Source organism: Lissotriton vulgaris, chromosome 4_1 (genome assembly GCF_964263255.1).
Source record: "Lissotriton vulgaris chromosome 4_1, aLisVul1.2, whole genome shotgun sequence".
Classification (NCBI taxonomy): Eukaryota; Metazoa; Chordata; class Amphibia; order Caudata; family Salamandridae; genus Lissotriton; species Lissotriton vulgaris.
This window is the reverse complement of record NC_141691.1, coordinates 1,473,805,044-1,473,831,347: the sequence shown is the minus strand read 5'-3', so window position 1 is coordinate 1,473,831,347 and position 26,304 is coordinate 1,473,805,044. Positions and strand designations below refer to the sequence as shown.

Here is a 26,304-nt window from a genome sequence, read left to right as displayed (position 1 = left end):
AGAGATTCTGGAAAGGAGCGAGCACAGTTTGCTGGCGGGGAGACATAGGAGAGAGGGCCCCTGAAGCGGGAGATAGGGGCGTCCCCCCCTTGTGACAAGGGGACGTAGCGGCGCTGCCGACTGTGACACTTACAGAGCCGACAGGGGGTACTTGATGCCAGGATCCTGCTGCGTAGTCGACTGGCAGGGATAGGAGACCTCTCACTGCTGTCGGAACTGCGGAGGGACGGGTGAGCCGGCCTCTCTCCTAGCCTTCGAGGGGTGGCCTGATAAAGAGAGACTGGTTGCTGGTGACCAGCGCGGATGTCTACCGCGCAACAACTGGCAATGGGCAGACTCAGGGACAAGTCCCAGCAAAAGCAGCCGGCGACCGAAGATCCTGGCTCGCCCCGCGGGCACCGGAGTGGAAACATGGGACCGTCTGATGGCCTAGCTGCTAAGATTGATACTGTGTTGGCGGCGGTTGAACGCATTGGCAACACTCTGGAGCAAACTAAAGCGTCACTGGAGGCCCGGATCGATAAGGTCACCTCAGACTTTACTCTCCTACATGCTGACCACCGCAAGCTGTCGGAGTCGGTTACCGCACAACGTCAGTCACTCCAAGAACTGCAACCTGTGGTGCAAACACATACTTCGGCACTCCAGGACACCATGGACAGAATGCATGTGTTAGAGGATCGCATTGAGAATGCTGAAGGGCCCTCCCGGCGCAATAATGTACGGATGGTTGGCCTGCCGGAGGACGAAGAAGGGAAAGACCCGGAGCGGTTCACTGAAACCTAGTTGCAGGAAATCTTGGCCCTGGGGGTGCTGTCCCCGCACTTCGCAGTCGAAAGAGCACACAGGGTGCCAGCGCAGGCGCCCAGGCCTGGAGCCCGGCCTCGCCCGTTCCTCTTCAAGCACCTCTTTTATTGTGACCGTGATGTGGTGCTTCGCAAGACCAGAAAGCTGGAAGAACTTGCAGTGAGAAACAGTTGCGTGATGCTCTTTCCAGACTACACGGCAGCAGTACAGAGGCGGAGGACCAAGTACATGGCTGTGAAGAGGAAGCTGAGAAACTCTAGTTGCCTTACTCTTTGTTGTTCCCCTCTCGTCTTCGCGTGATCTCGATGGAAGGCGCTCTATTTTTCGATGCCCCATTGGATGTCTGGGTCTGGTTGGAAGAGACAGGTCAGTGGATGGGGACACGACCCCCAGGCTCGGAAGACGGCGGGTGGCAGGAGTAGCGCTCCAGGAGACGCAGGAGGAGAGGGGGCCGCCGAGGCCCGGGCCCAGCTGCACCTAGCCCAGAAAAAATGTGACTGGAAAGACAGGAAGCACTTGATGCAGTTGCGACCTTGGGAGTGGCGAATGGTGCCGGCCGCTTGGACTCCCAGCTACATAGGGATCCGGAAACCAGTGGCTCGTCTTCCCCATCCGCAATTCTCTCTGAGGACATGAACATGCCGGTGGTGACGCCCCAATCAGCCGACCAACTCATGTGACTGAACAGTGGACTATAACGGTCCAATAGGGGCCCCTGCCTCTCAGTACGCTGTTTATTGTATCCTTTCTGTACTAGTGATGTACATGGTGTTACGCCTTGGGGGAAGGGGTTTTCTGCCATGTGTGCATGTGCTGTTATGCAATGGTATCTAGTCAAACACATGTGAGAGCGTCTACTGACCTACAGCGGAAGGCGTTAGGCATTTACCTCGTTCCTGGGCTCCGCTGCTGATGACCCGCACTGGCCCTATGTGCTTGCTTACACTAAATCCCTCTTGTGCCTCTTGATAGCCTGGGGGTCTGCGATAGGGGCGGGCAATGATTCGGTTGTTGGCAACACACTCACCCAGACAGCCACTGTGCTGCCCTACCACTTTCCTTGGGGGTGGATCTTGTTGAAGTTTGGACGAACGCCCTAACGGGGACTCGCCCTTTTAGTTATAATGTTCTTAATTGTTCTCATGTTTAGTATCCGGCACACTGATATTCCCCCCCCCCAGATACTGTCCACTGGCCCCCCCGGGGGTGCTTCCCTGGCACTGCGTGGACGAGACGCATGTAGACACATGACACACACTAATATACTGACCTGGAATATCCGCGGTATGCATACATCGTCAAGGCGCTACTCAGTCTTCTCCTACCTGCAGCGCCATGGGGTGGGGGTTGCCCTTCTTCAGGAGACACACATGACGCAGGTCGAACTTGACAGGCTCCGAAGGTGCTGGCGGGGGCAACTCCCTTGCACAACCTTCTCTGCGCATGCGCGCGGCACATTGATATGGGTGAGAGCAGGTGTCCCCTTCATTTGCAAGGACGTAAAAGTGGATCCAGAGGGAAGGTACTGTCTGATGCGGGGACAGTTGAATGGTCAGGAAGTCCTGTTAGAATCCCTTTATGCCCCGAACACGGACCAGCCCTCCTTCCTAGCGGATTTGAATCACGTCCTCCACCCGTATGCTGGCCTCCCCTGGTTGCTCGGAGGGGACTTTAACATGGTACTGGACGTGAGGCTAGACCGTTCATTCCCCCCACTCCGCGCTGCAGCGGTGACGTCCAATGCGCAAGCGTTTAGGGACTGGCTCACGCACTGGGAGGTACAAAACCTATGGCTCGTGCAGCATCCCACGGTCAGAGTGTACTCATATTACTCCAAAGTTCATGACCTGCATGTCCGGTTGGATCGGATAGTCGGCACCCAATCGCTGCTCCCTCTCCTTGCCGAGTCGGAGTACCTGGGGAGAACACATTCTGATCATAACCCCCTACGGTTTCGACTTAGTTGGGAGGCAGACCGCTCGCCTGTGCCTACGTGGAGGTTACAACCTGCTGCGCTTGAGGATCCCAAGTTCTGCTCCTCGCTGGGCACTGCTAGCCTTGACTACTTTGAAGTTAACGAGGGGTCAGCAAGTAGTGCTGCGGTGGAATGGGATGCACACAAAGTAGCCATCCCGGGGCACTGCATGGGGGCCTAATGGAACAAAAGCAAAATGCTATCCGCTTCCCTAACGTGATTGGAACACAAGCTCCTGCAATACGAGAGGGAGGGCGAAGGGATGGGGGAACACTCGTGCACGCTGAGTGACCTGCGCACTAGACATGCAGCTCTTATGGAACAGTTGAGGTGCCACAATTAAGCGGCGCACACAGCTAGAACACATGCCAGGGCGGATAGGTCTGGCCGACTGTTAGCCTGGTTGGTACAGAGAGATGGCGGCAGTGCCCCAATAGGAGCTCTTCTCACCGCGGAGGGGTAGGTGGTGTATACGCAGCGTGAAATCCACTGTGCCTTGGTCGGTCACTACGCGCAGCTGTATATGGCCCGCGGAACCGGCCCCAGACGTGCTAGAAAACTTTCTAGATTCTGTCACCCTGCCTGCGGTCTCGGAAGAACACAAGGGCGCCCTTAACTCCCCCCTCACGCTGGAGGAAGTAGGAGATGCAATTCAGGCTCTGGCGACTGGGAAGACCCCGGGGCTGATGGCCTGCCTGCCGAATACTATAAGGCCTACAGGGAAACCATGGGGCCCTTACTCCTTCACATGTACAACACAGCAATTGATGAGGGCTCGCTTCCAACATCTATGCGGGAGGCGTTCATTGCCTAAGCCGGATAGAGATCCCACAGCACTGGCCTCATACAGGCCACTGGCAATGCTCAATGTCGACTATAAAATCCTTGCTAAGCTGCTTGCTTAGAGGCTAGCGCTGGTGGTTCTGCACCTCATACACTTTGACCAAAATGGGTTTGTGCCGGCGCGGTCCACATCCATGAACCTCAGGAGTTTCTTTAGAGTGGCGGCTGAGGCAACGAAGGAATGGCCCAGGGCGGGATGCCTAATGCTAGACCTGGAAAAGGCTTTTGACTGCCTGGAATGGGGATATCTGGCTGAGGTGCTGATGCACTATGAGTTTGACGTAGACTTCCTACAAATGGTCGACCTTCTTTACAAAACCCCTGTAGTCCTTGTGAGACTGGGCCCCTACATCTCTGAAGCGGTGGCGGTGGGCAGGGGCACCAGGCAAGGATGTCCCCTGTCCCCCCTACTATTTGCGCTGGCGATAGAGCCTTCAGCAGCGGCAATGCGGCAGACTTTAGGTGCGAGAATCCCTCTGGGAGATGCAATAGATCAGGTATCGCTTTATGCTGACGACCTGCTAGTATTTGTGCGAGACGTGAGTTGTATACCGGAGCAACTGGCCCAGCTGCTGAGTAAGTTCTCAGAAGTCTCGGGACTCCGGGTGAATGTGGGCAAGTCCTGTCTATACGCGTTTGATAGCGCGATAGAAGACCCGGAGTACCGCCTGGGAGGCACGAGAGTCCAATGGAGGGCTGACACCATTAAATATCTGGGGATCCAGATCTATCCCCAACCAGCTGACCTATTCGACGGAAAGTTGGGGCGGGCGGTGGCAGCGCTCAGATCCCAGATAGGCTTCTGGTCCACGCTTCCGCTGACAATCACAGGCAGAGTGGCCCTTGCCAAAATGGTCATGCTTCCCCGACTCCTGTACTATTTTGTCAATTTGCCCCTGTTCATTCCGGCCTCCTTCTTCTAAAAGCTCAATGCGGTCCTGCGGGACTTCATCTGGGGCATGTCCCGGCACCGACTGGCGCTGACGAAACTGTTTCTGCCGACGGACAGGGGAGGGCTAGCCGCCCCTTGCTTTGAGCATTACTACCTGGCTGCGCAGCTTCAGTGTATTGTCCGCTGGTTGGCGGGTAGGGAAGACACCGTACTCTCTGTGTCGCGTCACCAAGCTCTTCCACCCGTTGGCGACGCCTGAGAGGCCCATTCCACCGCTGCTGGCAATGGTGTATAAATGCTTTCGTAGAGCCCTGTTCCTCACATGAAAGGTGCTCCCGTACGCGCCTGCTATACCCTTGGAGGGCTCTCCAGGAGGCGAGAGTGTTCTCACGCGTCCCATGCTGGAGCAGTGCAGTGAGGCTGATGTCCAGACATTAGGTAACCTTTTCAGAGATGGAGCGCTAGTGGCCTATGAGACGCTGGTATCAGAGGACGGGCTACCTCCTGGGGGGTTCCTATTGCATCGCTCCCTCGTAGCAAAGATGTCGGCTAGATGGAGAGACATGGCGACAGAGCCTGAACAACACTTAACCATGCAGTACCTTCACGTTATGGGGAGGGGTAAGCACCTGGTCCGTTGGTTTGCGGCGTCGCTAAGGGTCCACACAGAGACCAGTTTGGCTCAGCTCAACGGCAAGTGGGAGCGAGACATGGGACGGATGCTGGCTGATTTTTTTTTTATTTTATTTATTTTTGCCAAATACATGAATCGGTTGGTATGAGTCATTCTAATACAATATAGATTATCACAGAACAAATCATAACGTGTTAACATACTACAAAAATCGAGACTAAACATTTTACATCATGCAAACTTGACAAAGTATATTATGAGCAATCAAAGAAAAAAAGCACAGCGCATTAATCTGCGGAACAATAAGAATTAAGACTTTTGACTTGATTCTACCAAAGGACACAGGAGAAAAGATGGAAACCTATTTAAGACTAAAGATAATGTGTAACTGAGCCCCATATTTGTTCACCAAGTTTCTTTTTCCGTATACCCTTGAGAGCATAAAGACTATGTTCCATGTTATGTATTGCAAAAAACCTAGACCGCCATTCCTCGAATGAGGGTGGTTCCTGTTGTAACCAGAACGATGCGATACATAGTCTGTAAACAGCTGTCGCTACAAATATTAGTTTAGCATGCTGCTTCAAAATTCCAATATCCAGCGGACCCATTTCTACCCCTAGGAGGATCTGTTGCAGACAACTTAATTAGGTTACCTACAAGTTCCGATAGACATTTTTCTATCTTCGACAAGAGGGGTGCCAAAGATGAGCATGCAAAAAAGATATGTATATCCTCTGTGGAAATAAAACCGTAGCAAAAACATTTCCCTATCGCATCCCCAGGCCATTTTGACACCTTGTCAGGTGTATAATATAAATTAAAAAGTGATTTAAGATTCTGCTGCTCAATGTCATTAGCTTTAGTGCTTAGCATAAGGTTATATAGCATGCCAATCTTTGCCCCTCTTGTATTACCCTCGATCAGGGGATTTGGTTAAAAAGTGATACCACTGTTCTCCAAATACTCCCTGATCTGCAGATATTTAGATAAATTCTCTCTGGGAAGCTGATATTGTGTCCGTAGTCGTTAAAAAGATTTGAGAGAACCATCAGAATATAGATCTTCCACCACTCTTATTCCTCTCCCCTCCAATTATACACCACTCTGTCCCATAAATCAACTGGTAGAAATATTTGCGATACCAACGGTGTATAATATGAAATTTTCTCGAAGCCAAACATATCTCTAACTGCTCGCCAGACCTCGTACGCTGCTTCCAGGGTCTTGAACCACGTTCGCTTGTAATAGCTCCATTCCAGCTACAGGAATAAGCAATTTTTTGCTTTTACCCCCAATAGCATTTGATATATCAAGGAGCATTCCGCGAGCTGCGCCGGTGCTGCCCCTGTCAGCAAAATGCCCATCCCTTGTAACATCCATGCATAATAGTATAGAACAAAATCCGGTACCGACCACCCTCTTAGCTCTTTTGGCAATATCATAAAGTGCCTGGCCCGTCGTGCTTTACGCCTTGACCACATGAAGCTCATACAGGTTGCTTGCAGTTGTACCAAGCTAACCTTAGGGACCTCCAAGGGTATGCAACGAAAAAGATATAAAATTTGTGGGAGTATCATCATTTTTAATAAATTACATCGCCCCACTAGGGAGAGGTGCAAGCATTCGGCACGATCTAATTGTTTCTTTACCCCGACCAAAAGCTGATCCCAATTTGCTTTGACCAGAGTGGTTGTACATGTTCGTAATTTAACCCCCAAATATACAACCTCTTGACACAACCTTGGATCAGCATAATTCAGAATATTTGCATTTAATATCTGTGTCTTGGCAGAATTCAGCTTATTGCCAGATGACCTACCAAAAACTATAGCCAATTGTTCAATTGCCTGCATCGCCACAGCTGGGTTCGGCGTGACTACAGCCACGTCGTCTGCATATGCTAGTACCTTAAATTGGTGGGACTGTATAAGTAAAGGAGGTATACATGAACTAGATTCTAACATCTTTAAAAAAGGTTCGATGTATAAAGAAAAAAAAAGAGGGGAACAAGGGCAACCCTGCCTCGTACCTCTGTAAATTTCCACCTCAGCCGACTCGAGTCCCATAGCATTGATACGAGCGACAGGTCGATGATAAAGTGTCTGCACTGATTTAATGAACTGTGGTCCAAAGTCTTGACTCCTCATAACGTCCCATAAAAAGCACCATGTAACGCGGTCAAAAGCCTTCTCGGCATCTAATAAAATTAAACAAAATGGTTCCCGAGTAACTTTCACATAATCAAAAAAGTAATCACACGATTAACGTAGTTTGTTGTACCGCATTGAGGAATAAACCCATGCTGTGTTGTCGATACTAATCCTGAAATGACTAGGGAAAGTCTATTGGCTAAGATCTTTGAATATATTTTCCCATCTGCATTTAAAAGCGAGATGGGCCGGTATGATCCAGGCATATTCGCCGGCTTGCCCTTTTTGTGAAACACTACTATAGATGCTGGCTGATAAGGAGTGGGAGAGAGTCCTTAAAAGCCCGGTACGCATTCCTCGAAATATGCGCTTTCGCCAGATACAACTCTTCGTCGTTCATAGAGCCTACCTCACACTTGAGCTCATCAATAGGTACTTCCACCATTCTGATGCATCCTGCCCCAGGTGCGATGAACTGGACGCGGGACTTCTCCACCTTTTATGGAGCTGCCCAGGACTGGGCGCTTACTGGAATGCGATAAGTGGGATGCTTGGGGCGTGTATGGGTCGCACCATTCCCTTCAACTGGCCTGAGTACATCTTACATCACTTCAGGAGACTGCCCAAAGATAAGGCATCTTCCCGCTTCTTAGATCTAGGGTTGGTGGCGGCGAAGTGCCTCCTTACGAGACGGTGGAAGGTGCGCGAACCACCTGGTGCGCAGGCGTGGGTCTCTTCCCTTCAGGCGTGGGCCCGGGCGGAATGGATAGCCATACGGAGGGAGGAAACGACAGGGCTTCGAAAAGAACCCATGGCGGAACAGTGGGAACGCATGCTCAATGCCTTACTACAGCCGGGGGGACTGGCAATTCGGATGCTGCAGTGACCTAGGTGGGTGTTCTTGGGGGTTGGAGCGTACGCAGGCTGTTCTTCTGCTCGGATAATCTGTCATGTAGTCTACCAGCCTCTGAGCATGCAGGCTTGTGATGCATGTACGCTCACAGATGGGGGTGCGTGTACGGGGGGGGTTGAGGGGGGGGGAGGAGGATCAGCATAAACATGTGCCTGTGATTTTGACGCTGTTGTCTAAGTTTCTCTACAATTGTTAAATAAATGTCATTTCTGTGTGCAGGTCCATATCAGGGGGATCCACCCTACAACCATGTTACTGTGCAAGACTAAATGAGAAGATAGTAATGAACTAATCTGGAGGCTGCCCGGTTAGGCCCTCCACGTCCCAGCTAGCTCCGAGCACCTACCCTTTATTTATGAGACACTGTCAGTGCGCCTTTAAGTCTATACTTTGTCTTGATGTATGTGTCTGACTGTTGAACAGGCATGACCGGATCGCTGTGCTACATTGACTGATCTTTGTACTGTACTTTGAAAATATACAATGGTAATAAACATATTTGACAAAAAAACAGGAATCCAGGCCACAGCTTAGGAACCTCTGGATTAATTGATAGACTTGTACACACAACTTGTAATCCAGACTTCTCAACAAGTCATAGAAATTGCTTCCTGTATTGGAATGCTTCATGAGAGCCATCTTATTGCTTGAACTTTTTTGCCTTTGACAACCGACTATACCACCACGTCCAGGGCACCATCATGGGCAGCACTTTTGCTCCCAGATCACATCTTTAACACAACTAACCCCTTTGAAAGCAACATTTTGTTGTGGCGTTAGTACATCAACGACATTATTATTTTTTGGAAAGGGGACGAGGATGAATGTCGCTCATTCTTTGACTGTATCAACAGGATTGACCCATTCCTAAAATTCACAGGTACATTGTCACGTGATTCCATCCCCTTCTTAGATCTTCTGATCTCTTTGCAAGAAGGCACACTTAAAACTACAAACTATAAGAAGCCCACAGATAGAATAGTCCCCTCCTCTATCACAGCCATCATCCCAAAGCACTTAGGGATAACCTCCCTGTGGGACGATTCCTGCGTCTTCGGAGGAACTGTAATACACTGACCGAATATGAGGACCAGGCTACCACTCTTTCAGAGAATCTGATGGCGAGACAATACCCCAAAGGAATCATAAAACACGCATGGAAGAGAGCCAGAAATAACCAAAGAGAGTCTCTCCTTGAAACTAAGGACATAACCATGATGACACTTTAACCTGTGTCACATCATTCACCCCTATTTCTAACAGAATCCCAAAAATTGTATTAAAAAAAAGCACTGAAAATTTTGAAAACTGCCACTTTCAATCCTGGCCCTACACCCTTATTCGCCTTCAAAAGAACACAGAACTTGAGAGACATCCGGGTACATACGCGCCCTAACAACCCCATCCGTCCACAACCCCCACTGTGGACACTGCCCTCAGTAGTGGGTCATTTTCCCTGAGGAGGATGTGCCGCCTGCCCTCAAACAAATACTACAAAATAACTAGACCTAGGGCTTGGGAGACCTTGGCAACAGAGACGCCATACCAACTGCAACACGAAGAACTGCATTTACATGATCACATGCCCCTGCAGTTCCCAGTACATAGGAATGACAGTTAGACCAATAAAAATACGTATAAGTGAACATAAAAGTACTATCCGGTGTAAAAAATCCATTACCAGATTACAGAGACACGTCTTAGAGCACATTCATTCCCCAGACAGTTTACAGTGGACAATTATTGAGTCGATCCCCAACTGGACAGCCCCCGCACTGTTTAGACAAGAACAACGCTTGGTGTTCAGACTCAAAAGCAATGTTGGTGTGTTGAACGATGACATACCCTGGACTGAATTGATACCTTGAAAGCATATTCCCATTCCTGTATCTATCTCTGTATGTGCCCAGCCTCTCTTTCAATACAAGATGAGTCTCCCGCACACCCATCAAGCCCACATTACATCCAGAGCATCCATCAGTTCTCACTACACACGCCCATATGTAGGTGGCCTTATGAAAGTTTGACCAGGTATGCACAGTACGATACACGCAAGTAGGTTCCAGTAACAGGGGGATCTACACACAGACACCTGACAAGTCTGTCTAGCGCAGTTGACTAGGTCTGTGATGGACGTCTTGCCTACACCATTTGGACCGGGTACCATCCTATGGCCTAGGATTACATTCCACCAAATAAGTTGAGGTGGCACTTGAACTTTCTTGTACATCACACCTCCTGGGACAATGCATCTTATCCCCGGTTAGCAGGACACCGGCCAGCTCTACCAAGCCACAGTAGGCGGCATCACATCATCGCCCCTGTTTCATCCTTAGATATCATTCATCACCCCTGATTTAGCATGGCCACCAAGGAAGAACCATTCTCCAGTATTAGGGGTGTCTTTCATAGATTCACATGCTTGAATATTCCCCATAGTCGAAGTGGGAGTCCCACGGTACATAAAATAGCAGTAATATATGCATATATAAGTAAAATTATTATAATGATAAAAAATACATATACATATATATAAATACAGTAAACTCAAAAGTACTATAGAACTGCATAGGCCCATAGAAAGCCTAAGGGAGAAAACTCAACTTGGTAACATATCAGTGTCATTATGTTTTGGTCCAAATTCCAGCCAATCAGGCTGCAGTTCTCTCTAGAACCTTCTCCTCAGAAGCCCAAGACCTCCGATTTTCTACCGCACGTCGTGTGAAGGGAGTCTCCCTGAGCTCTGCTCAGTTTATCTTCAACCTTACCTGTTATTTCTTCAAAATGTCTTCAAATAAGAAATCTTTGTTTAAAGCTTGCCCTTCCTGTGGTAAACTGCGCCTTTTCCATGAGGATCCTCACAGTAAATGCATTTACTGTGTCTACCCAGACACGAGGTTAAGAACTGTAAGTACTGTCGCACTTTTCCTCCCAAGACTCTGAGGGATAGAGAGGCCCGTCTCCTTCTGTGGCTACAGAAGTTGAAGACTTCAGAGTCTGTGGTTTCTGATGTGGAAAGGTTTTCTTCAGGCATTTCTAGATCCTCTCAGAAGCGTGGGTCTGAAACTGAGGTTCCATCTCCTTTTCTTAAGAAGAGTAGACTGTTGGAATCCTCCAGGACTGTTTCCCCACAGGATTTGCTTCAGGGCACGTCTACGGGACCTGGTTCTCTGACGTCTGCGCCCAAAGCCTTGCCTTCCTCTCAGTAATCCGGCATTGGCTCGTCGACGGGCTCGTCGACGCGCCCGTCGACGTCTTCAGCGACGACGAAGTCTGTAACCTCTACGTCGACGACGACATGTTCTATGTCTTCCACTGCTGCGTCGTCGACGATCACCTCGTCGACGACAGCCCAGGAGACGAGACCCATTACGTCGATTGTTAAGATCTCGTTGACGAGTGTCAAGTCGATGCCGTCGACGAAGAAATCATCGTCGACGCTCCCATCGTCGACGCGAACTCCGTCGACGGTTTTGTTGTCGAAGCAAATACAAACGACGAAGACCAAATCATCTAAAAGAAGCTCGCCGACGGGCCCATCAACGTCGACGACAACCTCGTCGACGGCCATCGCAGCGGCGACGAAGACTCCGTCTACGGCTAGCTCGTCGATGGTTACTTCATCGTCGAAGACCAAACCTTCAATACTGTCGACGGCTCCGTCGACGGACAAGAAAACTTCGTCGACAACGAAAACATCTTCAATTTCTGTGCCTCAGGTTGGCCATCCGACTACTGCTGTTACATCAACAGGCTTGTTGGCATCTCATCCTCCTCCGGCCTCACCTACCACTTTTACAGTGATTACTGCTTCCACCTTGAGGACTGCGCCTCTCATTCAAATAAGTCCAATAAGGAGTGGAGCACGTCTTCCTGAAAAATTGTTTCAATCAGGTGGAGAAGAATCCGACCATGAATCGGAGGTGGAACAACTGTTTGGACAGGCATCTAGTCCATCTGACTTGCACATTAAGTGTCAGGAGTACAGTGATGAGGGTGACGAAGAGGAATACGTCGAAAGTGTGAATGATTTATTTCCTGTTGACGAAGCAGAGACAGTAACTTCAGAACCTGTTACTCAAATACCTTTATCTTTAATCAAAAATGTACAGCACATGCTTGATGACTATAACCGCAGGTTCCCTCCATCTACACCTGCCTCCCCAGCATCACAACCTCCTCCCCAGCCTCAACTTCATCCCCTACAAGCACCTGTTCCGGTTCCACCCGCGTCACCGGAAAGAACTCAACCTGACACTGACAATGAGGATCCTGCTCCTCACGACACTGATGACGACGATGATGTCGATATGAATTAGTGGGAAAAATTACAGGGCTCAAACACCTTCCACTCCGCCCACCTCACCTCTTGCATTGCCTCCAGTGGACATTGCAAACTTCCATAATTTAATGGTGCGTGCAGCAAAACGCTTTGATCTCACTGTCGAGAAACAGCAACATGAAAGTGAATGCTTCCTGTATGATTTTAAGGACGTTTCTCAAAGACAATCCCACACAATTTCAATTATTGACTTTATTTGGTCAGAGGGTCTTAAACTCATGGAACATCCTAACTCAGTACCTGCAGTCTTGCCCAGATTAGACAAAAAATATAAGGCTCCAGCGTCCGCTCCAGCCTGTTTAGTGTCACAGCCAAAAGCAGAGTCGGTTATTACTCAGGCAGCACAGAAAAGATCTCGTAATCCAGCTACACCACTCACGTCTCCTCCTGATCAGGATGGCCGCAAGTTGGACTCTATAGGAAAAAAGTTTACTACCATGGCGGCCACTACTGTCAGAGCGGCAAACACCTTGGCAATTCTGGGCCGTTAGGACCACCAAATGTGGTCCGAGATTGCCGCACTGATTCCTCAAATGCCTGAGGCCATCTGTGCAGAAGCGCAGGCAATAATCCAAGAGGGAGAGGTAATTTCATCTGAAATTATCGAATGTGCGCTTGACATTTCATCCACAGGCTTTCGCCAATTAGCTGGGGCTGCAGTCTTGAGGCGTCAAGGCTGGCTGAAATCTACAACATTTTGCCCAGAAGTACAAGCAAAAGTCCTCGACTTGCCTTACGATGGAGAGTCTTTATTTGGCAAGCATGTAGACGATGCTCTTGAGGCGTTCAAAAAGGACACTGACACCGCAAAATTCTTGGCTACTCTCCAATACAAAAAGCGACCCTTTCGGGGGGGCACGAGGTAGAGGCGGTGGCTCCTCTACTTTTCGTGGATCAGGCCAGTATCGCTCATACAATTTTTTTTTTTTTTTTGAAGACCTTTATTGATAGCACAGCCGTACATCAACATAGACATTTCGTGCAGTTCCACATTAGTTGGCGAATACGTCTGAAGGACCAGGTGGTCTATACTCAGGGAACACCATACACAGCCAGAATGCCGGCATCCCGGAGGCCCGGCGGCGAAATGCAGTGGAATCTAGGCAACATCTACTATGCATAATGCCCACTGTAAGCTTTAAGTATTATTATATAACCGTCGGCCGTCTCAATCACAGTCAGAGCATGTCGGTCTTATAACATATGAACATGAAAAGTAAACTACCCTCAAAAAACCCCCCCTCAACTTCCCCCCGTTTGCTGTCGAGTGTATACGTGGAAACCAAACCAATCTCCCATAACTAACACCCCTGGGTGCGCCCCCCGAGTGTGCTGTACTATCCCTCCACCCGTGCCGCCCCGTACCCCAAATCCCTCCCTGCCAACCTCCCCTGAAGAGCATTCATCCTCTCTGCCCCACCCTCTCACAAACTCCAAACGCTACTCCACCCCCCGGGGTGAGGCTTCCAAATCCAAACCACAGTCCACCCCCTGATCCTGAAGCTCACCACTCTCAGAAGAGTCAGAGCCGCCCTCCTCCCCCCTGCTCAGGTGTTCCTTGTAAAGGTCCCAGAAGTTTTTCGGCCTACTTCTTGGTGGCAGCAAGTCACTGTACAATTCCGTTTGGGTACAACAGTATTGTAGGTCCCTAAGCCACCTCGTTTTGGCAGGTAGTGGCCCGCGCATCCAGCAGGAAGCGACCACTCTCCTGGCCAACAGCAACGCCATGTCCACAAGCTTGCGCAGTGCGGGGGCTAGCGGTTTGGAGAAACCAAGGAGTGCAAGTGCCGGAGATCTCTGCAGCGGCTCCCCCAGAATCTGGTCGAGCTCCGAAAATACCTCCTCCCAGAAGGACCGAACCCCAGGGCAGAGCCAAGCCAGATGGAAGAAATCTGCGACCTGAGCGCCGCAACGCTCACACTCCGCGGAAGCGCGAAGACCGTAACGCTGCAGCCGCTCGGGGGTGTAATACACCCGCTGCAAGTACTTAAAGTGCACCAGCCGGTGCCTGCCGTTTAGAGAAATTCTTCGCGTGCTGGAGCAGCAGTATCGCCACATCGCGTCATCAATGGGAGCCTGGAGATCCTGTTCCCACGCCACCCTAGCTTTAGAGGATGGTAGCGTCTGATGTGACACCCCCAACTTGTTAACCTGTGAAACCAGTTTGGTAGGCGCTTTAGTCTTAATAATATACGTCAGTTCAGGGAAAGTATCGCTCATACAATACCTACGGCGATAACCGGCAGAGAGATTCTTACCAAAACCAGAATCTTCAGTCTTCCTCCAGACCATACCAACGGAAAACAACCTATAGAGGTGGCGCAAACAACAAGAAAGAGTGACAGTCTCAGTTCCTTTTGTCTGCCAACTGTGCATCTTGGAGGTCGCATCTCAAAATACTTTTGCAAATGGTCCGAAATCACCTCCGACCAATGGGTCCTGGACGTTATCTCCAAAGACCATACCCTGGAGTTCACAAAAGTCCCTCCCACTCATCCACCTTCGGGCCACCCTCCCCCCACCTCAAAGAACTTTTGGCCCAGGTAAAATTAATGATCCAAAAAGGGGCCATCGAGGTAGGGCCACTAGGTCACCGCAGCAAAGGATTCTATTCCCGGTTTTTCTTAGTAAAGAAAAAGTCGGGAGAATGGCGTCCAATCTTGGATTTACGGGCCCTGAACAAATTCATCATTTGCAAAACCTTTCAGATGTTAACTCTGATACAAATCCTGAATTACCTCAATCCAGGGGAATTCTTCTCAATGATCGACCTCCAGGAAGCATATTTCCATGTGCCAATTCACCCCAGACACAGGAAGTATCTACGCTTCACAGTCGGACACTTGCGCTTTCAATTCAAGGTCCTACCATTCGGCCTCGGTTCAACATCCAAGGGTCTTTACCAAGATCATGGCCCCGGTAGCTGCCTTTCTACGCCTACGAGGCATACAATTTTATCCATACCTGGACGATTGTCTCATAAAGGCTCCGAATCTTCAACTGGCAATCCAGCATACACAGTCTTGCCTCTCCCTGTTTCAAGACTTGGGCCTTTCCATCAATTGCCAGAAGTCACACTTTCGCCCATCTCAACGGCGAGATTTTCTAGGAGCCATTCTAGATTCTCATCTGGCAATGGTTTTTGTCTCCTAGGAACGACAGGACCGTATGCTCCAGATGGTACGATCCCTCCAGTCAAAACTGTACGTTTCAGTCCGGATGTTGAAATCATTCCTCGGCATGGCTTCTTCTGCCATACAGTTGATTCCCCACTGCAGACTTCATATGAGGGTCATCCAAGAGGAGTTAGACAAGCAGTGGAAACAGATTTCAGGATCGTTCAACGACAAGATCTTTCTTACACCCCGCATCCAAAAGGCTCTAGAGTGGTGGGCTCACCCTCCAAACATTTCAAAAGGTCGGTCTTTTCAAGACACCACCCCAACTCTGACGCTTACAACCAATGCATCCCTGGAGGGCTGGGGAGCACATCTCGAAGGCCTGTCAGTACAAGGAAAATGGACTGCGGTCCAACGCACTTGGAATATAAATCGCCTGGAGCTTCATTCAATCTTCCTGGCTCTGAAATCTTTTCAACGGATCGTTCAAGGACAATCTCTGCTGGTCAGAACAGACAACACCACCAGCATGCATTACCTGAACAAGCAGGGCGGCACCAGGTCCCTTTTACTTTCCCAACAAGCACAGGAAATATGGAATTGGGCAATTCATCACCAGATTCATCTCACTGCCATACAGGTGCTGGGTGTTTCCAATGTTCTGGCGGACACACTCAGCAGGTCTTTCTCCGACAACTACGAGTGGGAACTCAATCAACCAACTCTGGAGTTCATTTTCCGCCAGTGGGGCCATCCGCAGATAGATCTTTTTGCGACTATCACCAACAAGAAATGCCAACGCTTTGCAAGTCTTCATCCCCACAGAGAGTCGAGCGGGAATGCATTTTCGATCAGCTGGTTGAACGCATTCAGCTACGCTTTTCCTCCGCTTCCTCTGATTCCACGCTTGTTGCACAGGATGAGGCTTCAACCCTGTCAAGTCATCTTGATCGCACCCAAATGGCCGAGGCGCCCATGGTTCCCGGACCTTCTCTTGTTCTCCCAGAGCGAGCCAATTCCGCTTCATCCGTTGCCTCACTTCCTCACGATGCAGCAGGGGCAGATTTGCCATCCGGATCCAGCATACCTCCAACTTCATGCCTGGAACCTGAGCACCATGAATTTGCGCGTTTGACCATCGACACAGACTGTCGAAAGGTGTTAGCGCACGCCCGTGCTCCGTCCACCATTAAAACCTATCAGTTGAAGTGGAAGCGTTTCTGTGTCTGGTGCCATACCAAAGCCTTGGATCCAATGACCACTAAACCAGAACAGATTCTGCCTTTCTTCTTATCCCTTGCGAAATCAGGACTTTCCCACTCCACTCTGAAGGTCTTTCTAGCGGCTCTATCCCGCTTCCGCTATCACAGGCTATCTTTCTGCCATCTCCGCCTTTCTGAGGCTTCCTGATCAGCTTTCTCCTTTTAAGTCCCCGGTTGTTAACCGTTTCCTCAAAGGCATTACCCACATGTTTCCTCCCTTGCTTTTCATAATGCCTCAGTGGGACTTGAATCTTGTCTTGACTTACCTGATGTGCGCTCCCTTTGAGCCCCTTCATAACTGTCCCTTACTTCTTCTCACCTTAAAGACGGCTTTCCTGGTAGCTATCACTTCTGCCAGAAGAGTGAGTGAGCTCCAGGCTCTTTCTTCTAAACCTCCTTTCTTCTCTGTTCAAAGGTTGTCACGCCCTTCCACATCGGGTAGACTATCACTTTGCCCACCTTCTTTCCGCCTCCGCCTCCGCATCCTTCCAGAGAAGAGGAGAGGCTTAGGGTCAATGTCATCCCTTTCAGGGCCCTAGTTTCATGCACCAATGGTCAGTATCTCGCATGGCTCTGCGTTCCTGGCGCGGAAAGTCATGTACAGAACTGACGTCAGCGCGCATGGGTGGTGCCTACGTACTCTCTGTGACGTCATCTCGGCGCTGACGTCGCCAGTGACGGACGCGGAGCATCAGGACGCCACCTACTGACGTGCAGGGGTACTGCTAAGCAAATATTTTCCCAGATCCAGTCTGACGCCTGGGGATATTTTAAGGTAAGGAATCTATCACTTTCTAATGTCTCTTACAGATATATTGTTACACAAGTAGTGACTTGTGCGTATATTCACTGCCCATGACTCATGCAACATATACGGTCTGATACTCCAGAAGACCATCCTAGACCGGAAGGAGAAACTCAATATTAGCAACCACAAAGGAGGTTGTGTTTTAGCTCTAAGTTGTGGGCCCAGCCAAGGCCCTGTTCTTGGAGCCATTACTGCAAAAATTCCACTTCCTGCTTGAAGTCTAAGGCCAATCATAAACTTAGAAAGATAAGTGCGACTTGTCCCCATCACACTACTCAAAGTTACACAGAAGGCTATCAAGATAACTGTCACACCTTTTTACGGCCATCCGAATCCGAACTGGCTAGCTGGGTCACAGTGCACCCTGAGTTCCCCGAGCTGTCATTGACCCTGGAGCAGATAGAGAAATTCACAGCTCCACATTTTTGGTGCACCTTCGGCTCCCTCTGTCATGGCCTTGGGTGCTAAGAAGCCTCACAGGTCTCCATTCAGACTACAACTGGTCATCTTCCTCTTGGGACCCTTCACCTAACCTTTACCAGCTCCAGTACAGGCCTCTACACTGGTACCTACATCTGTATGGATCCACTTCTTACTAGCACCAACACCGATTCTTCTGCGATGATGTGGTCTTAACGCCAATCTCATATCCCCAGTTGACCTCGGCCCAATTGCACTATAGGATCACAATAGTTAAGTTGTAATTTAATACATTTCTGATCCGAGAACTCCGACTCCGTACCGTTACCAGCACAGGATCCATGCGCTTTTTGGCTCTGACATTGATGATGATGAGGAAGGACACCCCCCCCCCCCCCTCCCCTTCTCATTATACTAATGACTCATTACATCTCGGATTACAAAAAGGCAGTGGGCTAGATGCGTACCTGTAACAGAGTAAGATTTGTCACATGGGGATGTCTCTTAGGAAAACACCTTGCTTACAGTGTGGTATCAAACATCTCTTTTCTGCTTAGAGATCTGTGTTGTCCGACTGATGGGTCTTAAAAATTGGCAAAAATAATTATACCATTCCTTTCATTTCTACTCCTCCCATTCACACATTCGCCCCCTTACACCAGAACACATTTTGGAAGACCACTCTTTTTTTTTGATGCAGTGGGTCAGTCTTTTGCTCTCCAACGATGCCATCAAGTGTTACCAAGTTCAGAGAGCAGGATGCAATGTTTCTCTTGCTATTTCCTAGCCCCCAAAAAGGATGGTGGGCAGACCTGACCAAGACTACGAAAGGGCAAATTCAAGTTTCTCAATCTTCGCCAGATTCTTTCAACTCTTAAACTAGGACATAGGTCGGTGTCTTTGGACTTTCATGAACTTGCGTACCTCCACAGTAATGATCACGCCTAAATCCTATTAGTTTAAACCATTCCAAAGAAACTAGAGGTAATACATAGAATGATTTGCTTGAGTGTACAAGACTAATCCCAGTAATGAGCAATAACATGCTGGACTAGCCACTAACCTTTGGTTCTGGAGCTGCGTGCTGCCAGGCTCAAAGCACTTCAACACCTTCTCAGTGACCATTAGGCCACTGCTTAAAAAGCCTAACCTGGATCCAAATGAGCTGAAGAACTACCGCCCGATTGCCGGGTTACCAATGGTGGCAAAGGTCCTGGAGAAATCACTTAACAAGGTTTTGAGTGACTACCTTGACACAAACAATTTGCTGGACCCTACGCAACATGGTTTTCGCTCTTGTCATTCCACCAAATCTGCTCTCATCACTGCAACAGAGGAGATACGGAAGATCGTGGATGAGGGAGGCAGGGCTGTCCTCATACTCCTAGACCTATCGGCAGCATTTGACACCTTGAAGCACACGGTGTTAGTGCAGCGGCTGAAGGATCTGGGGTTTGAGGACACTGCCCTGGCTTTACTCTCATCCTTTTTGGAGGGCAGGGTACAAAATCTGTTCTGGGATGGATTGAAATCTGACAGTTTCCATCATCCATGTGGGGTCCCACAGGGATCGGCCTTATCTCCGACATAATTTAATATCTATGTCACACCGTTGGCTAGACTTATCAGGAGGCATGGTTTCGCATTAGACTCATACGCTGATGACTCACAGCTTGTTATTTCCATCAGCAAGTAACCAGAAGTCACAGCTGCCAAATGTAATGCTTGTCTTTTAGAGATCATTACCTGGATGAACCATAGCTTCCTGAAAATTAACACAGACAAAACGGAAGTGATAGAATTCGGAGGTGGACGGTCCATGTGAAGACTCCTAGTGGCCAACTGAGGCTGAGAATTGTCCTTGTCCTGTTTCAAAAGTCAGGAATCTCGGGGTCGTCTTTGATGACCAGTTGAATTTCTCTGCACAAGTGAATAGTCTTACCTCGTCGTGTTGCTTCCTCTTAAAAACCTTGAGGAAATGTTTCCGTTTATTTCGCGGGAATAACAAAAAAACAGTGATGGTAAGTCTTTTCTTGTCTAAATTAGATTATTGCAATGCCCTCTTTTTGGGCATAGACAAGACACAGATGGAGAAGCTCCAGTCTCTGCAGAATGCAGCAGCCAGACTGCTTTTGAATATCCCCAAAGGACATTCAACCTCAGCAGGTATTAAATCGCTGCACTGGCTTCCTATTCAGCAGCGTGTGGAATTTAAGGTGTTGTGCCTGGTGCACAAAGCACTTTACGGTGGTTGTGCCGATAAAGTTTCAAAACTGTTCCTACCTTATATCCCTTCACGTGCCCTTAGATCCGCCAACTTGGGCCTATTTCAGACTGCTAAGATTAGGCGGGTAAGATGGGGAGGACGGGCTTTATCAAATGGTGCAGCAAAATTATGGAACAAACTGCCAAAGGCCATGAGATTCCAAGCTAATCGGCAGCTCTTTAGGAAAAATTTGAAAACTCTACTCTTCACTTCCATCTAGTCCGTTCTAGATGTAACTTTCTGTCCGCTGACATACATTAGCGCCATGACGCCACAGCAATCGAGCGCTTTACAAACATATATCCTATCCTATCGATATGCACTTTATCAATGCAATTTTAATAAAATCTAGTACAGTACAATCTTCAGAGGTTCATGTATTCCTGTACCCTGACCACTGGCTCCTGATTTGGCTTCGCTTGTGTCCGTCATGGACTACCTCCATATGATGGCCACACTCCTGACGTCGTTGGGATTAACTATCAACAAGGCAAAGTTATCTTTGTACAGAAGAGAAGGTGCACCAAAGTAAAGTCAATTTACTCCAAGTATATCTAGAAAATCACGTTATTGTCGTTGATAGTAAAAAATGGACATCAGCCTCAGCCAACGCGTTTCGTTCCACAGATGGAACTTCATCAGGGCTCATACGTTAAATAATGGCAAATTGTGCCCGCGCTCAAGAACAGCAGTAATTTTCTCGTGTGAAGGAAATCTTCACACAAGAAATTACTGCTGTCGATTGTGTAGCTTATTAAGGATACTGGCCGTTTTACTTGCTTCTCTTATTGCTACCCTTATTGTGGGGTGTACCTGTTTAGGATTGATTTGTCTGAGCTTATATTCGCATGTAACCTACTGTTCAGATTTCTGGACGTATTCTATCTATATCCATTTTAACATCCTTTGCATTTGAGAGCAGGCACTATTTGCCATTATTTAACGTATGAGCCCTGTGAAGTTCCATCTGTGGTACGAAGCGCGTTGGCTAAGGCTGATGTCCATTTTTTACTCTCAACAACAATAAAGATATTTTCTGGATATACTTGGAGAAAATTAACTTTACTTTGGTGCACCTTCCCTTCTGTACAAAGATTACGTATCTGGTTTCCAGTGGAGCTGAACTGCGGCAAGCTCTGGAAGTCGTTGCACAAGACTCTTATTACTTACAAATACTTGGGATTTGATGTGCTGAACCTTTGGTTATCTGCTGATTGGAGTGTATTTTTGTTACTAACAAGGCAAAGTTACATGTGAATCTTGCACAAAGAATCCAATGTATTAGAGTGCTGGTGGCCACAGTGGCGCTCAAGGCCTTTTTTCTGGCATAGCGAGCCTGGGGCCTTTAGGATGTGATCCATACATTTCTATATCAGTCCTGGGTCTTAATGGGGATGGTTCTAACGCTTCATGATCTACTGGCCTCATTCAGCTTCCTCATCCCGAACACCAGGTGGCACGTGTGTACTGCAGTGGGACCTTAAATCCCAATGGGCCCATAATCGGAGGTTGTTTCTCTGACTCCATCCAAATATCGAAGGAGGCTGCAAAGGCTCTGCAGTGGTGGTTGCTGAATGCCAATTTGACCTGCAGTGTGCCAATCTCCCTTCCCCACCCTGGGTTTACAGTATTGAAAAACGCTGCTGGGTTGGGTCATGTGGGAGAGGTGGAGAGCAAAGTTATCCGGTCTTCAGCGGAACACCAGCTCCATATCAACCTGCTGTCCTCGTCTGACCTAGAAATACTTCATATCATAGATCAGAAGGAGGATAGTGCGGATCCTTATGGACAACCCTACCACCATGTGTTGCTACAACTACCAGGACAGAGTGAGGTTCTTGATCCTGTTTCATGAGTCACTATGTCCCTGGAAGTGGCTGGACCACCAGAACATCTTCCTAGTCTCCAGCAATAGTCTTTGATCAATGGGGTACACACTGGCTAGATCTATTCTACACCATTGAAAAAGTGCAGTTTCAACAGTTCTGCACAGTACAGTTTCCTCCAATGCACTCGTTATGCAACATATTGCTGCTGAAATGGAAGGACAGACTTCTGTTTGCCTTTGCTCTGCTACCTCTTCTGAATCAGGTTCTGAACACAATCAGGACAGACCAGGCCTAACTCATTCTCATCGCCCCAGACTGGGCTTAGCAAGTGTGGTACCTGATGCTCATGGCCAGAGCATTTGTCCTCCAATCATGCTTCCAGGACCTCCCGTTTCAGCAATTTGGCAGGGTCCTTCATCTGAGTGTCCACCACTTACATCTCCATGCGTTTAGATTGAGCTGCAGTAGCTAAATGTATTTATATTGCTGACTGAGGTGGTCGATGTCAATCTGGAGGCCTGACGCCCTTACACCCTTACACGAAGTCTGTTTATGCGGGGCGCTTGGACACGTTTGGTGCTTGATTTGGTGCCAGAAACACAGTTCCTTTACAAGCAAAATATTTTGATGTAATTTTGTTTGTTTTTATTAACACAGTAAGGCCTTGTGGTGGGCACAATCAAAAGTTTTTCTTTCGTTCTTTTTAGCCCTACATGTGTTGATCTGATAAACCGTCACTGTTTAAATCACAGTTGTGATGCGTTTTCTAAAATGTTTGACTCCGGTTTCCCTCAAGCCATTGTTGTGATGCCTTACTACGACCTTAATCTGGTCTTTTAATTTCTTATGTGCATGCCCTTGGAGCTGATGCATTGCTGTTCCTTGAGGCCTTGAATCTGAAAACAGTCCTTCTTATTGCCATCATGCCAGAATGCAGCATGAGTTAACTGCGAGTAGTGTTGGTACAGCCGCCCTACGTCTCTTTTTTCCTGGCCAAATTGATGTTAAGAATTTGGGCTGCATTCCTTACCAAAGGCGTGATACCCTTCCATGATGGCCAGTCCATCATTGTATCATCGTTCTCCGCCTCATGCCTTTGACTTTGCACTCGCCAAGAAGCAGCCTTCTGAAGGTTTTAGGGCCCATTGCACCTGGACCTAGAGCTCTACAACGGTGTTGGTGAGAGGGGTTACGGTTCTAGATATTAGCAAGGCTGCAACAGGAGTGTTGATGCATACATTAACAAAACAGTACTGCCTTGACAGCTGGATTCAGCCGGACGATTACTTTGCCTGCTCGGATATGCCGGACTTCTTGGTCTAAGTGCACTTTTTAGGACCCTTACCTTTGGCAGGTACTGCTATGGTTTCTGTTCTAAAGGCAGAGAATCTGAGGTTAAAAGTACCCCTCACAATAACCAGTTATTTACTTTCAGTAATACTCTTTCTGATGGATATTCTGAGTATCCACAGATTCCTCACTATTCTCCCACGTCCCCGTTCTGTGGCATGTCCTCTTTGGTAGTCTAGAAAGGTCCAGAGATCAGCCCACTGTTACCAATGATTTGTCTACGCTCTGCATTTGAGGGCTCAGGGTTGGCACTTCTATTCAGTGAAGCCTGTTGGCGCACTGGACCATTGCAGAAGAATTATCCTTATCCGTCTGGTGCATGGTGAAACTTTAAAGGTGAGGAATCTGCAGTTAGAGTATCCATCAGAGAGACAATTACGGAAGGTGCGTTGATTGCTGAAGGTAAGTAACTTGTTCGTTGGGTTTCGTAAGAATTGTTCCGGCTATGTTGTTTTGTGTGTTTGCAGTGAGTTGAAGGATAACGTCCTCCTCTTTTGCATTCCATTAACCGCACTCTTAGCTCTTTCCCCCTTTCTTTTTTTATCAGTTCCAAAATCAAGTCTAACTGACAACAATGCGACTACATGTCCTGTCTTTTGATCGGTGGATGCCGCTGTGCCCCCTAGCCGCAAATTTTAATCATGTTACATTGTGACTTAGGTTGGTAAAGAAAGTGAAAGATGTGCAATCTGTGGCTTGCGTAGAGCACAGTCTTTGAATTTTTTTTCTGGTAGTAATGTGATTATAAATATTTTTCACAGGGTAAAGAATAAACTGGATAAAGGAGGAGTAGTGGAAGATTTTATCCATGCATTGGAACAGCTTTCTAATCCTGAGATGCTCTTTAAGGTACAGAGAACAGTCTGAAAACTGAATTTGGAATATCTGTGTAGTTCTGTCTGTAAAATAACAAAGGCTCCCTGTTTTCCGTTGTTACTGATAAATACCGACAGAAAACCATTTACGTTCCTGTCTGTATTTATTTTTAAATGTGGATAAAAACGGAAATTGGTTGTTTTTGAGTGATTCTAAATGCTTTCATCCATGACTGCAAGGCCAATAGCTGTGCGTATTAAACAGGCAAAGGGGGTAAAAAAAGGGAATTTTAATAAAAAGCCTCAAACAGCAGTTTAAGTTCTCTTACAAGCGTATATTTTATCATCTGAGTGTGGTAAAATCATTCAAACCTGGCAGGCGTTCAGGCACAAGTGTACATTAACTGGTTAAATAAATGTACAGATACACACATTTCAGCTTCATTTTTTCCACAAAACCTAAAACAAATATGGATAAATGCAGATAAAATCAGCAAAAAAAAAATATGGATAAATTCAAATGGAAATGTCGAAAAAATAAACACCATAAAACCGGGAGCCGTAAAAATGTGTATTTCACAAAAGTATTTTAGTATTCAAAAACATTTTTTTAACGCTGCAGAGGGTAATTTTTCATGTTCATTGTTCTCATTTGAGCTGTAGCTATTCACCATATTAAGCCTGGAATTAAGTCAAATCATAAACTGACTAACTGTACTGCTGGGATAATTCATCTTTTCAATGTTGTGTTTAACTTACGTTTTTTTCATTCATTATTACATCGCCATCAGGGCAATAATTTGCACTATCAATTGAAATTTTGATAAGCTAGAAGTTGATAATTCTTTGAGAACCTCTGTCCTTTAAACTGACTTCATCTGTTTTTAGTATATGTTTATATTTATACATGTAGACATAGTTCTGCGAACGGTATTCCATATATGAGTATTGCCACAGAGGGTTCAGTAATTTTAATGAATGTGACACATATATGCAAACATTACACACATTCAGATGCATATTCTACGTGCAAATTCCACACCTCATGAATCTCCTTCAGGTGCCTGACTGAATTTGGAAACATATCACATTGTTAAGAGGCATTATTGGTTGCAGGAATTTTAAAATAAAGTGCATCAAGTATCAGAAGTGTAAAAGTTTGCCGCAGATTGTGTTTCAAGGTTGCCGTTAAGAGAAGAGGTCAATGATAGAGAAAAATCTCATACAGAGATGTGTAAAAGTCTCTGAAGACGTCCATGATTTTCTCAGGATTTGTATGGGTAAACATTCAATCTGTCTTTTAGTGCGTTTACACCCTTATGTGGCTGCTAATGTATCAAATATGATGTCAGCATCTTACCAGCTTTTTTAGATGCCCAGCAATCCCCTCTTTTCTTCAAAGAATTACAGCAACAATATAATCTATCAGGCCTAGACTTTTATGACTTTCTGAAGCTCAAAGCCAGTCTATCTAAAACTAAATTCCCCAATATGGATCGCTCTCTCCTCTCTATCATTTCCTCCTTGAATAAAACCGACCACCAATCTTCCAAATGTCATCATCTCTTAAAACCTAAAACGACACACCTAACCTAAAAAATATTGAACAAATGGGATACTAATGGATCTATCTCTCCAGTCGGATGGAGCTTGATTTGGAAATTAGTAGTCTCTAACAAAATGACTCAATTTATCTCAAACAAAATATTGGCTCCTATATAGCACATTCTGGACTGCCTCTCTCCTTCACGAGATGTCTGTAAGAGCGAACTCAACATGTTGGAACCGTAATAAAGCTATTGGTGATCTCGTTCACTTGTGTTTTACTGTAACTCTCTCTCACTACAGGGACTGTATATTTGATTTTATACGTTCC

General features: G+C 47.4%; 1 protein-coding gene across 1 annotated transcript in view; it reads left to right on the top strand.

Annotated features, from left to right (window-relative positions):
• Positions 1-26,304, top strand: part of PRKDC (protein kinase, DNA-activated, catalytic subunit) — a 2,818,033-nt gene that overhangs the window by 2,419,110 nt on the left and 372,619 nt on the right. Inside the window, exon 75 of the mRNA XM_086965729.1 lies at positions 24,375-24,462. Within this exon, the coding sequence (XP_086821855.1) occupies positions 24,375-24,462 (88 nt within the window). The remainder of the gene's footprint in view (positions 1-24,374; positions 24,463-26,304) is intronic.